The 16,018-nt window shown below is 26.3% G+C and overlaps 1 protein-coding gene across 1 annotated transcript; it reads left to right on the top strand.

Moving 5' to 3' along the window:
* The first annotated feature begins 425 nt into the window (after positions 1 to 425).
* LOC100211470 (A-kinase anchor protein 14) lies at positions 426 to 14,471 on the top strand. Its single transcript, XM_065788107.1, has 4 exons — positions 426 to 690; positions 6,362 to 6,541; positions 9,766 to 9,818; positions 14,147 to 14,471. Exons 1-4 carry the CDS (start codon positions 505 to 507, stop codon positions 14,232 to 14,234), a joined length of 507 nt encoding a protein of 168 aa, XP_065644179.1. The 5' UTR covers positions 426 to 504; the 3' UTR covers positions 14,235 to 14,471.
* Positions 14,472 to 16,018: the final 1,547 nt, after the last annotated feature.

A 16,018-nucleotide genomic window follows, 5' to 3' on the forward strand; every position in this document is an offset into this window, starting at 1 on the left:
GTGAGGGCCCGGTTGTGCCTCATTATGGCGGCTCAACCGTTGTTTTTACGTGTAAATTTTGTTTAATAACATTTTCAAAAAACCGTTTTATTTTATTTTTTACTTGTTGCAATTCAAAGCTTATTAATGTGGTTATTGAAATAAACTGTTTAAAAAAAAAACATATTTTGTTTTTATTTTCATATAACATTAATCCAAACGTTACGGGGGCGATTATGCCCTTTCTTCCCCTATATATGAACTGGCATATGTGCGCCGAAAATTTTTTCAAAATCTAGCACAAGTCCGCCGAAAGAAATTGAAAACATTGATATATAATTGGCACTTATGCCAATCTTTGCAAATTCTTTTGGCGCACTTATGCCAAATTCGCACTGATAGCTTATGCAATTCCGCTTATTCAGCCCACTTTTCAATATAATTTTAACAAAAACGAATCTGTTGTTATGGAAACAAACATGAGGCCAAAATGACCTATAATGTAAACGATCTAAACAACAAAACATGGATTTTGAAAAAGATGATTTATACTCCTTGGAAGCAAAGCTTTTGATAAATAGTTTTATAAATAATACTTACGACGAACTCACTAAAAACACATTTATAAATGACAAAGATAAGCTTGACTGGATGACAATAGATGAATTTTCAATAGATCGTGGAAAAGCGAAAATAAAGGAATTCATTTTGGTGTGTAAGCTATTTAGTAAAGTTTTCAAAATAAATTTAAAAAAGATGGACACATAATGCATATTTTCTACACCCTAGATCATAATATACTTTTGCAAGGATATGGTATTTATGCTCAAATAGAAAATGTAACAGAGTTACTTTACCATTGTCATTCTTAGTGAATCAAATTATTTTTCTAAAAGATTCAAATGAAATTCTCTCGTGACTATGCAATATTTTATGTGATTTATTTTATGTTTATTTCTATTGAATTTCTGTAACCAAATTTAAAAAATTGTTGAACAAGTGTTCGGGTAATATAATAAACCAATCCTATATTGGGATAGGTAGTTGGTATGCGACATGAACTTTTTAAATTAGTATCATTAAAAAGACCTTCTATACAGTATTTTAAAGGTTAAAAAAAAACTGTAAAAATTTAACTATTACCATAAGTTTTGACAAATATTGGATAAATGGATTTTTAATCAAGCTGTAACTAAATTTAGTTTTTTTCGTTATTTTTAATGTCATAACTATGTCAATTTTTATCAAATTGGTTACAATTTGGTATAAAAACTCTAAAAAAGCAAAATAATTATAATTAAATATCTTATTGAAAACACTAAACTGGTATACACACTGAACATAATAAATAATGTATTTTTTTGAGAAAATGTTTATTTTTTATTTAAATTTTTATTTGCATTTTCTTATATTTTTCACAATGTTACCACCAAATATGATTAAAATTTTTTTGGTTGCATAGTGAGTCTAAATGGTAAAGTTATGGAAATAGAATCATGATTAAAAAATCTTAGAAAACTTATTGAGAACTTATTGGAAAGATTTTTATTTTTTATAGTAAAACATAATTTTTTTTGTGTTCATATAATTTTGCAAAACATTCTCATTTGATATAAGTATAAACATAAACAAGTTTGAAATTTGCTCTATGTTTGAATGTTATAATTTTCAAACATCAAAAAAGCTGCTGCAGTTCTAGAATATTTTTTGAAAATTGTCAATTTTTATTTTACATTGAAAAGAAACTATACAAAATATTTCCTGATTTGTAGATGTCCCTCCTTTCTCATCAGAATTGCAGCATATCTAATTTAGTTCAGTTTCTTTTATTTTAGTAATAACCCTGTTGTTTGCATTATTTGTTGGTTCACCAATTAGATCTACTTTTCAACCTAAAATCTATAATCTGTATAACAATAATGCAGTAGTTTTAAAAACCAGGTTTAATTTTGTCAAACAAACAACACATTCCTTCTAAGTTTTCAATTTAAATCTTTTTCATTTTTTTTTAATTTTTCTTAAGCATTATCAGTAGTTGGAACAATAAGATTTAGCAAGTTCTAATTCTTTCCTGTTTCCCTTACAAAAGTTACAGAGCATAATAATCTTAATGCATTTGGTGAATAGTTTTGCCAGAATATCATATTTTTAATATCTCAATGGAATTTTAGTTTTTCATTCAGAGTTTTTTTTTATCTTCCTTCAAGTAAATTGTTAGTCGTTGCAAAGGAGGAAATCATGGCAATTGTAAGCAATCGTGGAAATTGTAGCAAAAATATATTTTAGTTTTCTCTTTTGCTTTTTACTAATGGGATTAATTAATGATATTGGTTCATCTATGTCAAAGGTCTCTATTGTTTCTATAAAGTTTGTAAAATTTGCAATGTCAACACTTATTTTTTATAGAATATTATTTTATGGAATTTTATTTTATAGAAACAACTCTTATTGCTTTATAGAATATATTTATATAAAAGATACCCCAATAAATAGTTGGTATTTAACTCTGGGCACCCATTATTAATAAAGTTGTTTATTTTATTGAGAGGTTCATGTCTCATTTCTTTTTTCATCTATACTCAGTTTTTTGAGAGATTTTTTGTTGTTGTGAAACAAACACTTCTCTGTTATAAACATTCTATATTTCATAAATAATATGTTCATGTTTGTAAATGTAAAATTACATATCTGTTTTTTTTGAAATGTTTGATTTTTTAGGCAATTATAATGTTTCCATGCTTTTTTTAAACACTTTTTCAAACTCTTGTGAATTGAATATCCAAAAGGTATACCACAGTGGAGTTAACGCTTTTGACAAAGCTATAAATTAAATCTAGTTTTTCGCTTAAAAAACATGGAAATTAACAAACAAATTACTTAGGTTTAAAGTAACTAAAAAAAGGTTTTATTTAAATGGTTTGCAAATATTTAATAATTTATTAAAAAATATATTCAATATCAAATTAAAAAGTACTTTTACATTAGCTGTTTAGCAATTTTCATAGTGGTAGATTCAATTTTAAGGAAAACATGCCAATTTATGACTTTTAGGTTGGTAAAAAATTTTATAGAAAAGATTTAAGAGGTAATATTTTAGGGCCCTCCTCAAACCATCTTGAGTTGCTGTAATATTAGCTTTTTCTATTGATGAACATTATTTATTTAAAAAAAAAATTTATCTACAAAAAAACTAAATCTTGTTTTTAAGTTTGTTTTTTGTATAAATCAAAGCTATATACAAAAAAAAACTACATTATATATATATAGTAGTGGCCATAACATTAAATCCACCATGAGTTTTACAGTTTTTTTTCTCAAAATAATGCAACACAATACCCCTATAATAATGTTACCTATTGAGATGTAACACTATATGTTACAATTTGGTTACAAATATGCATTATTTTTATGTAACCAAGGTGTAACATTTTTACATAATGACATTGTTTCTATGTGCAGCGACCTTGTTTGTCAAGTTTTGTGTTTTGGAGTTAAAGAGTTGAGAAAGGGTTGTAACCACGATAAAGTAGCCTCCTCAACTGTAGTGTCCCTCTCGGTCTTAGGAAGGTGAATAACATTAAAAAAAAATATTTTAAATCTAGCAATTTAACCTGTGGAAACATTTTATAAATAGTCATAACAAAAATTTTATTCAATTCAAATATAATATTTAAAAATTGCTTTAAAGTAAGAATACACATTAGCAGGCTTTGGCAGGAGCATATGAGTGCAGGAGCTACAAATAGCTTGTCTAAAAAGGACTTAGCAGGCTAAGGGTGCCGGCCGCCTAGATTGTCTTGCACTAACTTTTTCAAGAAGTTTAAATTATTATGCTTTGATGATATTTTTGATACTTCTAATTAATTTTTATTTTGTTCCTCATTTATTCCAAGGATGGAATTATTTATAAGGTATTTGTTGTTTTAGCAATAAAAATGCAGAATAGCAGGCATATAAAAAATATTTTTATTTTATCATAACTTTTTTTATTAATTTATTTTATGTTATTATTTATATATTTATTTAAATTGTTAGTTATTAATTAAGTAAATACGCAATAATATAAAAGTTTTATATCATAATCAATCATTTTAATAAAGCAGCTATATAAAAATACTATTATACAATATAACATTGTTTTTTTTTAATGTTAATTCACCTCTCAAGGGCAAGAAGGCCACAGTCAGTACAGTCGAGGCAGCTACTTTAGTTGTGGTTACAATCTCTCAATTCTAAACTCCGAAACACAAACCTTGGCAAACAAGACCACTGTGTGAAGAAACAACCTTAGCGCAGTACTACCAGGGATTTGGTGGGAATCGAACTCGGAACTTATCTAGGTGCTGAGCGCTCTACACCACTACCGCATTTATAAAAAAGATTATAAAAGTTTAATCATTTTTCTTCTTTTTTGTGATTAAAAATGTCATCAAATATGAAAATTTTGAAGAGCACTATATTAATGATATAAGTGTGATAGCAACAAATTGTTTAAAATGACTTATTTCTATAGCACAAATTGTTACCATCTTTGACCTTACTACCAGCTAGCCTTAGAACCATTAAACTGAGTTTTTGACCTGTACCCTTATTAGGAAATAATAGGAAGATTTGCCATTAGTAGAATCTAGAAGATCCAGAATTCGTCATTCTAGGCATGAAACAATGTAACACAGGCTTACATTTATGCAAGCCTATTCGATAAAAAAGGATGTGAGACTAATCAACAACTGAAGCCATTACAGATAGTGGGTGTTTTGACAGTTTTGATACTTTATTTTGTGTTTAAATGCTTTTCTGCGGAATGTCTTACATAGTAATCAATTACATAGTAGGTATGTGAAAATTTCAAATTGTTCAAGTATTAGATTTTTTTATAATCATTGGAAAAAGGATCAATACAGTATTTATTAAGTGTTAAAATTATTAAAATTGAATAATTCTACAAAAGGTTATAATGCTCTAAACAATAAATTTTGTATATATAAAATATTTTATATATGTTGAAGAAACTGATGAAAACTATGTTTTTTTTTAGCCTAAATTGTCATAACATTGTCAATTCTTCACAAAATTATGTTGACTTCTAACCACTAGGCATATCCAGGGGGATAAATGGAGCATCAAACAACCACCTTTATCATAGAAAATCGTAGTTTTAATTATAAATGTTTATGTTATGGTTTATGAGCTCTCCCAGATACTCATATCACCAACCTGAAAAAACAACATTAAAATAAAAAAAGTTGATAAAAAATTGTAATATCTGTTTTGTAAATTATCAAAACAATTTTTTTTTAATGTGAAAAAGTTTACATAAATTTATAACAGACAACTACCAAATAATATAGGTGCATGTAAAGCACACGATAGATGTGATGACGTTTTAAAACACATGCTATTATCAAAAATTGTTTCAATCTTATGAATATTTTGCCAACTTCAAGTGTAAAATCTTTCATATGATGCTTGGTAAAAAAAATTTGTATTTGTACACTAGTACACACAACTACACAAATTTATGTATAATAAATAATAAAACATTTATGTATCATAAATAATATTCATGAGTATCGAAATACAAATGTATGTTATGATGCCCTGGGCATGTATTGTAGTTGAGGCCAAAAATAGGTACCTATTTAAGATAAGTTCTAAAGAAACTTAAAAAAGCATATAGTAAAGTTATGGGTATAGGTAGGATAAAGTATGGGTAGGAGGAGTTCATAAGAAGTAGATAGTAATCCTCACAGTTGTAGTATCACAAAAAATTCTTATCTGCAAAAGTTCATACCGGGATGTGCATCCAATTATAAAAATTGCCTTAACTTTTTTATATTTTTTATGTCATAGTCGTATAACAAAATAGAATTAAAACTTGTCCAAACTACACAAATATAAAACCGAGGACTTTTACTTGTATTGAAGAACTATTATTGATTCAGAATAAGTTACTCAAATCTTGGAGAAGAGTATTTGATATACTTAAAGAGGAAATTTACTATTTTCCAATTGTCATGGGTCACAGTGAATCACCTCAGTAAATTGATCTGATTCAATTTAAAGCTCTCTAAGTGTCAATGATTTTTTAAGAAGGTTTTGACCTTATTTTAAATACGAAGATTGAATATCTTGTTCATTTTTTCTTTTTCATATATTATGAAATGATCTATTGCTTTTTAACTTATTCATAAACAGTAGATATGAAATTGAAGCTGCATTCTTCTTGAAATAATTGTTTTAGAAATAAAAACTCCCACAAGTTAACATCAAGCATAAATTGTTATATTATTTTTGTTTAATATATTTATTTTTTTTACTGTTGTTTGAGTACTTGTTTGATTTCTACTTATTAATGTAATCATGTATCTGATTTTTTCAGACATGGAAAGTATCTTGTAATTTTTTATACTGTATATTCTTTATTGGTGAAGATCAGAAGAAATATAGTAAAAGGTTTAGGTATAAGGTGCAGTGGAGCATACCTACTTGTAAGAAACCAATCCCTCGTGCTACTGCATCAGTATATTTTGTTATTGATGTTAGCACAGTTAAACCTAAGGTATTTACAATTTCTTTATTTTCTAAATATTATGTGTATTGTATGTGCAATTACTTTAAATTATTCAACTAGATTGTTGAAGTGTATTTTTGACAGTCACTCTCTTTGGCTTGCCAGCTACAGCATAATATAATAGTAATGATAATAATGATATTATTAACAATATTCATATTAGTAATAATAATAATAATTCTTTGAGTTCATCTTTAGAACATATGGGCTATTTAGTGCCAAAACAGCCTATAAACAAATATGTTGAAATCAATGTTGAAATAAAGATCTTTAGGCACAAAGTTTAGAATAAGATTTTTAGGCATAAAATGTCTTTAATAAAAGCTGCTACACCAAACAAACTAAATATAATTGCTGTCCAATGTACTTAAATATTTTAAGTATAGTATATTTTTGTTTACAAAGAAATACAACATAAATTATTTTTTAATATAAACTCATTTTTTTCAATTTTTTTGTATAGGCTGGTTTAGCGCTTAACCATCGATATATAACATAAGTAATTGAAACATTAATTTTGACAACGTTATCAATTTTTTCTTGTTAAAAAAATTTTTATGTAAACTTTTCAAAATGATTGTTTTATTTATTTAAGATTAAAATAGTAGTTATTATATATATATATATATTAAAAATTTATAATTATGCTTACGCAGCAATTTCCCAAAATGAGATTTGCCTTGTAATTAAAACTTATTAGATTTTATATATCTTTAAAGTTATATAGAATCTAATAAGTTTTAATTACAAGGCAAATCTCATTTTGGGAAATTGCTGTGTAAACATAATTATAAAATAGGCATGAATAATCTAGGGCCAAAGTTATAATTTATTATTAAAATCTAAATAAATAAAAATAATTATTTAATTATAATTAAATTTAACATTAAAATAATTTTTTTAATCTAATAATATAAAGAAATTATAAATAATCACAGGCTGTCAAGTTGTCATTTTTTTCCGGGTCTTTTTATTAACTAATTTTTTTCATTTTTTTGTGAGTTTTTGTCATTTTTTCTGGAACTTTTTCTATTGAATTTTTTTTTTTTAAGTATTTGGATTGAGTAAAGGTTTATTTTATTTTAAGTTTATTTTTTGTAATTTGAGTTATTTTGTTTGTTTTAGTAAATTTTACAATAAATATTTTCTTATAATATTTTTTTTTAAGTTTTATTTAAATATTGTTTGAATTGTTAAATTGTTTTAATTATTTTTATTGGTTGATAAACTGAATTGAGAATAAAATTTTCAGTATTTGTAAAGTTACTAGTATTTATTTTTAATTTTAAGTATATTAATCAACAGATGGGTCTATATTAATCAATAGGTAGATCAAAGCCATAATGGTTAAATGAGGTTTGGCAGGAAAAGCTTGATAAAAATCAAGTAAAAGTTAAACAATGGGCTGAGAAAAAAAACTCGGAATATGCAGTCTGTAAAATATGTTTTAGTGATTTGAAATACAGTTTAGTTGGTTTTCAAACACTTTACCAACATCCTACAAAACCTAAACATAAATTTGTTTCTGATATTAGATTTTCCAAAACAGCATATATTTTTGAAAATCTAATATCAGAAACTAATTTATAACATTCATACATATTTCAAGATGGCCTTAGACCTTTGTTGGAGAAACGCCTCTGTTCTATCCATAAGTCAGAATGCTTTTACTTTAATATTTGATGAAACAACTACAGCACACCAAACAATGGATCTTCTATGTTGTTTTTGGTCAGAAGAAGAGAATCAAGTTGTTACAAAATATTTAACATCGCTGCTCTTTGGCAGAGCAACAGCTGAAGATGTCAAAAAATGCTTTATGTATAGTTTATATTTAATAACAGTTTTTTTTTTTAATGTACTTTAATAGTTTAATTTGTATTTAATTCATGTTCTGTTTATGAATATTATAGTTTCTTAAGATTTTATAATATTAGTTAATTTAGTTTTCCTTTAGATTCGAATATTATTTTTTTCATAAGAATTATTTCTTCATTTTTGTATTGGTATCATTTGTGAAAGATGATTGGAAATTGTAACAAGCAGCTAATATCTCAAAAGACTGGTATTCAAATTCTAATACAAAAAAATCAAAAAGAATTGTTTATTACTGGAATAAAGTTTTTAAAAGTGACAAGGAATATGGAAAAACTAAGTATCTATATTTCAGTAAAGTTGTTAAGAGCTGTTTAACTATTCATAATGGAAACGCTAGTTTAGAGCTAGAGCTAAGTTTATCAGATAATAAAAATGTATTGACTTCAGAGCGATTAAAACTAAATGATGAAATATTAATGGCTCTGAGAATATCAAATGCAAGAAGTTGCAGTCTAGCTTATAATGTTGATGCTCTCTCTAAAGACGTTGTTCAATCAGTGCAAAATGCTCACAGAATATATAAAAAAAGAAAAGCTGAGGAAAAAGAATAAATGATATTCATAAGCAAGAACTTACTGATAACGAAAAACAACACAAAGAAATGCTTGAAAAAGTTAAAAAAACAACAGCAATAACCTAAATCAAAGGGAAAAATTTTTTGAAAATGATAAGAAAAATGCAGATCTAGAGTTTCAACTTGCTCTGAGAATGCTAGATGAAGCAACCAAGTCTATATAAAGTGCCATCAATAAAGAAGACATGATAGTTATAAAAATTGCCCATGAAATGTTCAACAGTGCAAAAAAAAATCTTGAAAATACTACAACACATAGAAATGAAAAAAAAAAGTTAGGAGTAAATATTGGTTTAAAGTGAAAAAGTGAAATGGATAATCTAAGTAATCGTGAAAAAAAAATCAAAGTAGTATCGTAAAAAAAAAATTGTTGTGAGCTTCTTGTTTAATTATTTTGAATCTTATTTGGTGTTGCAAGTTATTTGGTGTTTTCTCTATTCTGTTAATTTATTTTATATTATTTTTGACATTTTTGACGACTTCTGATTTATTTTGTTTTTAAAAATATTTGTTAAACTTTTCAATTTTTTACTGAAATTTGTCATTTTTTGCTATTTTTCCCCTCAAAATACCACCATTTTTTTTTATTTTTTCAGAAAGTTGTTGCTTGACAGCCTGTAATAATTATGTTTTAAAAAGTCTAAATAAATACTTAAAATATTTAAAAAACAAATACTCTTTTTGTCTGAAAAAGTTTTCATAAAATGTTGTTACAAATCTAAAATATCGATTTTCAATTTATAATCAATTTAAAATTTAGAATTTTCCTGTGAATGTTTACTTTGTATTTGAAACAAACAGATTAGTACATCGGTATGTTTTATTTGTTGTTATATTTACTTTTGTAGAATAATCATAAATTTTACAATATTAGTTTATTAAAGAAAAAAAAAGGAAATAAAACAAGGCGCAAAAACATTCGATGCAAAGTTTTCTTGGCTTTCCAGCAAAAAATTTACCTGATGATTTTATTTGAAGATGTCTACTTTAAGATATTTGAAGATTTCTGAGATATTTGAAGTTGTAGCTTACAACAAGTGATTCTTTGATATTATAAGCGTAGCAACCTTCCTTTTTTGAAGTTTTAAGATTCCCTGGGCAAAAAGACCTATTAGTATTACCATATGATTATATTTCTTTACCAATCTACAAATGTTGCTTAAAAATCTTCAAAATACTTTTGTCTCTCAGCAACTTCAACAGTTCAATTAGATTTCTAAATGATTTTATTTATATAAATATTAGTATATATGTCAATAACAAACAACAACAACAACAAGATATTTATTTTCCTCAAAATTTACAATATAATTACAATAACATGTGATAGCTAAAAATCTGGACAAAGTTTGTGTAAATATAAAAATACAAAGGAAAAATTTTATATAATTGCAATCACTTCTATTTTGTTGCAAATTTAGTTCTTTAAATGTATCATTAAAAAATAATTTATTTAGGAATGATTAAAAATGAAAAAAAAAGCTTATAACGAAGACTCCCTTAAAAAACGAGTGTACGCATTTTTGAAGTTGCATCCGGATGACAACAAAAACTTTATTGTAAATAATTTTCGAATGGAGAACATACAAAAATCTACTATTTATAATATCACTTATAGAAAGGGGAACAATATAGGATCAGAAAGAAAAGTCGGAAGTGGTCGCAAAGCAATAAAGATTCCTGCAAGAGAGATAAAGCGCCTTAAAAAAACGATTGATCAAAAGGATTGTATTTCACAGCGTGGTCTTGCAAAACGATTTTATGTGTCACAACCGTACATATGCAAAATTATTCACCAAAAAACTAACATTCGTCATCGTAAAAAAACTAAAACACCAAAAAAAACACCGGCTCAAAAAGCAGCTGTTCGTTCAGGGTGCCGCAGGTTGGTTTTGATTTTTATTTGAGCAACACTAATATTTATGGAAATGATGGATTTTACTCTTCTGACATTAAAGCAGCATCAAATGATGTAAGGTTAAAAAGAATTACAAATTTGAACAAAATTACTCGTTTGGATTGCATTCTCTACAAAGGGAATCTCTCAGCAGTACATTTCTCCGTCAGGCCAAGCAGTCAATGAAGATGTATATATTTCAAAATGTCTTATTAGATTGAAGAAATTCATTGAAAAACATCATAAAAATGGCAATATTGTTTTTTGGCCTGGATCTAGCTTCGTCGCATTATTCACCTAAAGTACAAAGTTATCGTAAAGCAAAAAATATTGAATTTGTACCGAAAGAGCATAATCCTGCTAATGTGCCAGAATTACGTCCAATTGAAGATTTTTAGTCTGAACTTAAAAGATTAGTGTACAACAAAAACTAGCAATCTGAATACCTTGGCATACTTAAAAAGCAGATAGAGTTTTCAATTAAAAGAATCGACATAGAACGTGTACATCGGCGTGACGACGAACAGTGTCTACTCTTGTAAATGTGACGGCAGCCACATTTACAAGAGTAGACACTGTTTGTCGTCATAGCATGAAAAACTTATAAATCTATTTATTTTTATTATTTAAATGTTTTTTGTTATTATACTTTTTAAATTGTTAAAAAAGATGTCTCCGTTAAAAAGTTATACCATTTCTAATTTTATCCAGATTTTTAGTTATCACATGTTAGTATATTAATAATAATAATAACAATAATAATAATAACAATAATAATAACAATAATAATAATAATAACAATAACAATAATAATAAAAATAATAAGAATATCTATAATTTATAAATAATAAAATCAAAATATAATTATTAAGAATAAATATAAATAATTGATTGAGGAAGGAGTCACTCATGCAGAATCCTGATCAAACCAAATAATTTTATTAATAATAATAATTTAAAAAATAATAATGATAACAATAATAACTTTATTCATTAATAGAGCACAAGTAACAGCAAAAATAATAGTATTTATAATAATTATAATAATAATAGTAATAACAAAAACAGCAGTAATGAAAGTAATAAATATTAATGACAAAAACAGTAAAGTTTCTATAGAAATAGTAAGAAAAAAAAAAGAAAACTAAAATTAAAATAAAATTATTTTTAGAATTTGTTTAAATTTATTTTGTGTTAAATAAAGAAATGAAGATGAATTATTTTGAAATTTTAACTTTTCAAACTCATTCACAATGCACACAAGACTTCGATTCCATTCACTTATGCACTGATGTGTATTTGAATACTTACCATACCTCAAAGTTTTATAGGGAGGTACATTTAGTTTTCCATTATTGATGTTTCTAGTAAAATGTGAATGTATAAATCGAGTTTCAGTGAAGAAGGTTGTAATAGAGGAAGGTAAATTTTTATTAAGGGAGTCAAAAACAAAAAGAAGATTAGCAAATTTAACCTAGTGCTGACAAGGTAGGAATTTTAGGTTCTTTAAAGAATTTTGAAGTTTCTGTATTATGGAGTTGAAAGTCAATTATTTGGATTGATTGGCGCTGAGCTGATAACAATTTATTAATATTACAGTTGCCAATTTGTCCCCAAACTTGACAACAGTAGATGAGATGAGATTGAAAAATTGCAAAATACAGATTCTTAAGGGTAGTTTTATCAGCGTAATGGTGAATTATTGAGGGCATACCATTAGATCGATTAAGTTTTTAAAGTTTTTAGTGCATCTATATGAAAATTCCATGAGAGGTTCGAATTTATAAAAATACCAAGTTATTTAAAAACGTGTGTTGGATGTAAACGTCTGTTATTAATTTTAGTTATATGATTGTTATATAAAATTTTTTGTCTTGGAGATAAAAAATATTAATTCAGTTAAAAAATATTAGTTCAGTACACTAAAACTTTTAAAGTGAGAGACCATTTACAGTAAGCGTTTTTTTCTTCTTCGGTAGAGTAAGGGTAAGGAGGTATTTATAATCGTAAAGGTTTTGGATTTTTTTAATATATATGGTGTTTTTTAGTGATATCAATATATAATATTGCTAAAAAATATTATATTTTTCTTATGAATTAAAGCATACATACATAAAGACATACAAATACAGTCATCAAATGTTAACAAATTGAAATGATTAAAACAGTAAAATTTTGAACTTGTTGAACGTATGTTATACAAATTTTTACAGATGTCAAAAGTACTTTTTTTTTAGTTTTCATATATATACACAGTTTTTGATTCCGTATTTGTTTAAAAATAAACGTGTTTTTATATTGTCTATCTTAAGAAAAAAAGTTTAAAAAAATAATAAAGTTTAAATTTTAGTTTTATTTTTTTGTTCGGTTATCGGTTCGTTGATTGATTTGTTCTGATTTGATTTGTTTATATCTGTAGATGGATAGTTCTACATGAATCATATTTGATCTATTTTTTAAATAGATTATAACATAAGGCATCTATTCTTTAAATAGATTATAACATGTATAATAAAAAGTTTTCTTAGAAATAGAAAATTTTCCTACAAATAGAAAGTTGAAGTTTACATTTAAGTTTAAACAAGTTTACATTAGAATGTATGTAATGTAATTTAAATGTAATTTAAATGTAATTTAAATTTAGAATTTTACTAATGTATAAGCTTTTTATAGTAATGCTTATTAAAAAAACATTTTGAAGAAAACTTTAGTTTTCTCTATTTATCGGTGGTAGTTTAAAGCTGTACCAGGAGTAATCAAAGGTACTGTTTTTAACTTTAGATCAAAATTTATAGAAACACTGCAGTTTCATTCTTTAACTATCTTTTTGACTGTTCAGAATTAAAAAAAGTGTTTAAAACAAAAATAAAATATTGATTTATAAAAAAAAGTTTGAATCTTGCTCTTCCTCCTCCTCTACACTCTGAAAAAAAAGATAGAAGTTTCTGCCTTAGGGTAGGTTATTGATAAACGTGTAGTAATGTATTATTTTCTACCTTTTAAGGTAGAAAGTTATACCTTTAAAATCATTATTTTTAATATAATTTTCTACCTTAGAAGGTAGAATATTATACTTTACTAAGGGTATATCACATATTCTACACTAAATAAAAGAAATTTCTTCCTTTTTTTTTAGAGTGTAATAGTAAAAAAGATATTAAAATAATATTTACGACGGGCCTATGATAGTTTTAAATTTTGTTTTAAGAAATGAATAACAATAATGAAATATTTTTTATTTTAGACCTGGAGATCCATTATCATTTTGTGAGAAATGGCTAAATGACATCATTGAATCAAAAGTTTTACTCATGGATGCAATAAAGTTTTAACTATATTGTTCGATTATTTGGTACGCAAAAACTTAGCACAATTTTACGTTGTTTTTCAGAACCTATAGATTATTTTGCAATCTGAAGAGCTTCAAAAAAAGTTTCTTGCTTCATACGGAGAGAATACCAAAATTTTTTATAGAGGACCGGTATATGACTTGATGTATGTACACTATCTGCATGTTTAATGCGGTAGTGTTGTAGTAGTAGAGCGCTCGCCTAATAGGCGAGAAGTTTCGAGTTCGATCCCCAACACGTCCCTGGTAGTCCTGCGCTCAACTTATTTCTCCGCGCAGTGGCCTTGTTCGTCAAGGTTCGTGTTTCGGAGTTAAAGAGTTGAGAGAAGGTTGTAACCATAACTAAAAGTAGCCTTCATGGCCTTGGGGAGGTGAATTAAAATAAAAAAAGATAAAAATGTTTAATCTAATTAAGTAAGTCAATGTATGTACACACCCTGCATGTTTTTTTCTATTTAAAGTTATCAGCAATACATTAATAACAAAAACCAGATAAAAATTTTATTTTCTACTTTTCATATTAAAATTATTTACTGGTCATTTTAATAAATCTGCTGATCATTCTATTTAATTTACTGTTAGTTTCATCCGTTTTACCGGGCAAAAATAATCCAATTAGCTAAATCTGCTAATAATTTGATAAAATTTAACACAAAAAAGTAGTTGACATCAATAAAAGCAGATGATAAATATGTTTTGTTAGGCGACCCATTGATAACCAAGAAAATATTAAGAACACAGGTAGTTTTTTTTAAATTCGGGCGATGACTTTTTAACTTTTTTTCTCAAAAACCGCTGTCTGGCCCACCGGGAAATTTCCCGGTGCGTCTCTCCCTATCCTTGGCGCCTCCTCCACGTCACAATATTATTAATATATTTTATACATGAATAATAACTACAAAATCATTTGGTGTTATCGCTTCAGGTGCAAATTCAAGATCCTTCATTTTATGACAATGCAATTAAAGTATCGTGTATATCACAAACTTGATAGCAATTGGCTTTGACACTTCTTAATTTTGCTTTTAAAAGCGTGTCACAGAGTTTCTTTAAATACAAAAGTGTTTGCATTAATTTAAATTATTTTCTTCTTTTTGAAATTATTTCAAGGGGAAATAACGCACGCTATATATATAAATATATATATATATATATATATATATATATATATATATATATATATATATATATATATATACATATATATATATATGTGTGTGTGTGTATATATACATATAAATTTATATATATATACACACTCACACACATTTAAACGAATGCTTGCAGCAGTCATTTTCATTAGAAAGCAAGCTCTTTCGTACAGAGGTAATCGGTATCAATCTCCCCACAGTTTGCACCATAAATCTATTGATCGGGAACTTTTAGGAACTAATATTTTCAATTCAAGAAAATCAATAGAGAAAAAAATGTTTGGTACGCAAAGGGAAGGGAAGCTCGCGTGGACATGGAGGTTTGGTAACAATGTTATCAAAGATCACAATCAACAATATTCTAGCTTCTAGAATTATATAGCCAAGTAAATTGGTGATTAGAAATTAAATGTTCAAATAGTAGTCAAGATAAGTCGGTGATTGATCAAAAGACGATAATCTAGCAGTATGTACATGAAGAGGACGTGAAAGAGCGATTGTTGCTGTAAAAAAATTTATTGATGCAAAAGGTCTAGAACTATACCAACTATTGAAATCAGGGCTTGAACGCAATGATTTAAAAATGGAAAAAATTGTCGGCGAATCCTTTGATGAA

The sequence above is a fragment of the Hydra vulgaris genome, chromosome 01 (assembly GCF_038396675.1).
Source record: "Hydra vulgaris chromosome 01, alternate assembly HydraT2T_AEP".
Lineage (NCBI taxonomy): Eukaryota > Metazoa > Cnidaria > Hydrozoa > Anthoathecata > Hydridae > Hydra > Hydra vulgaris.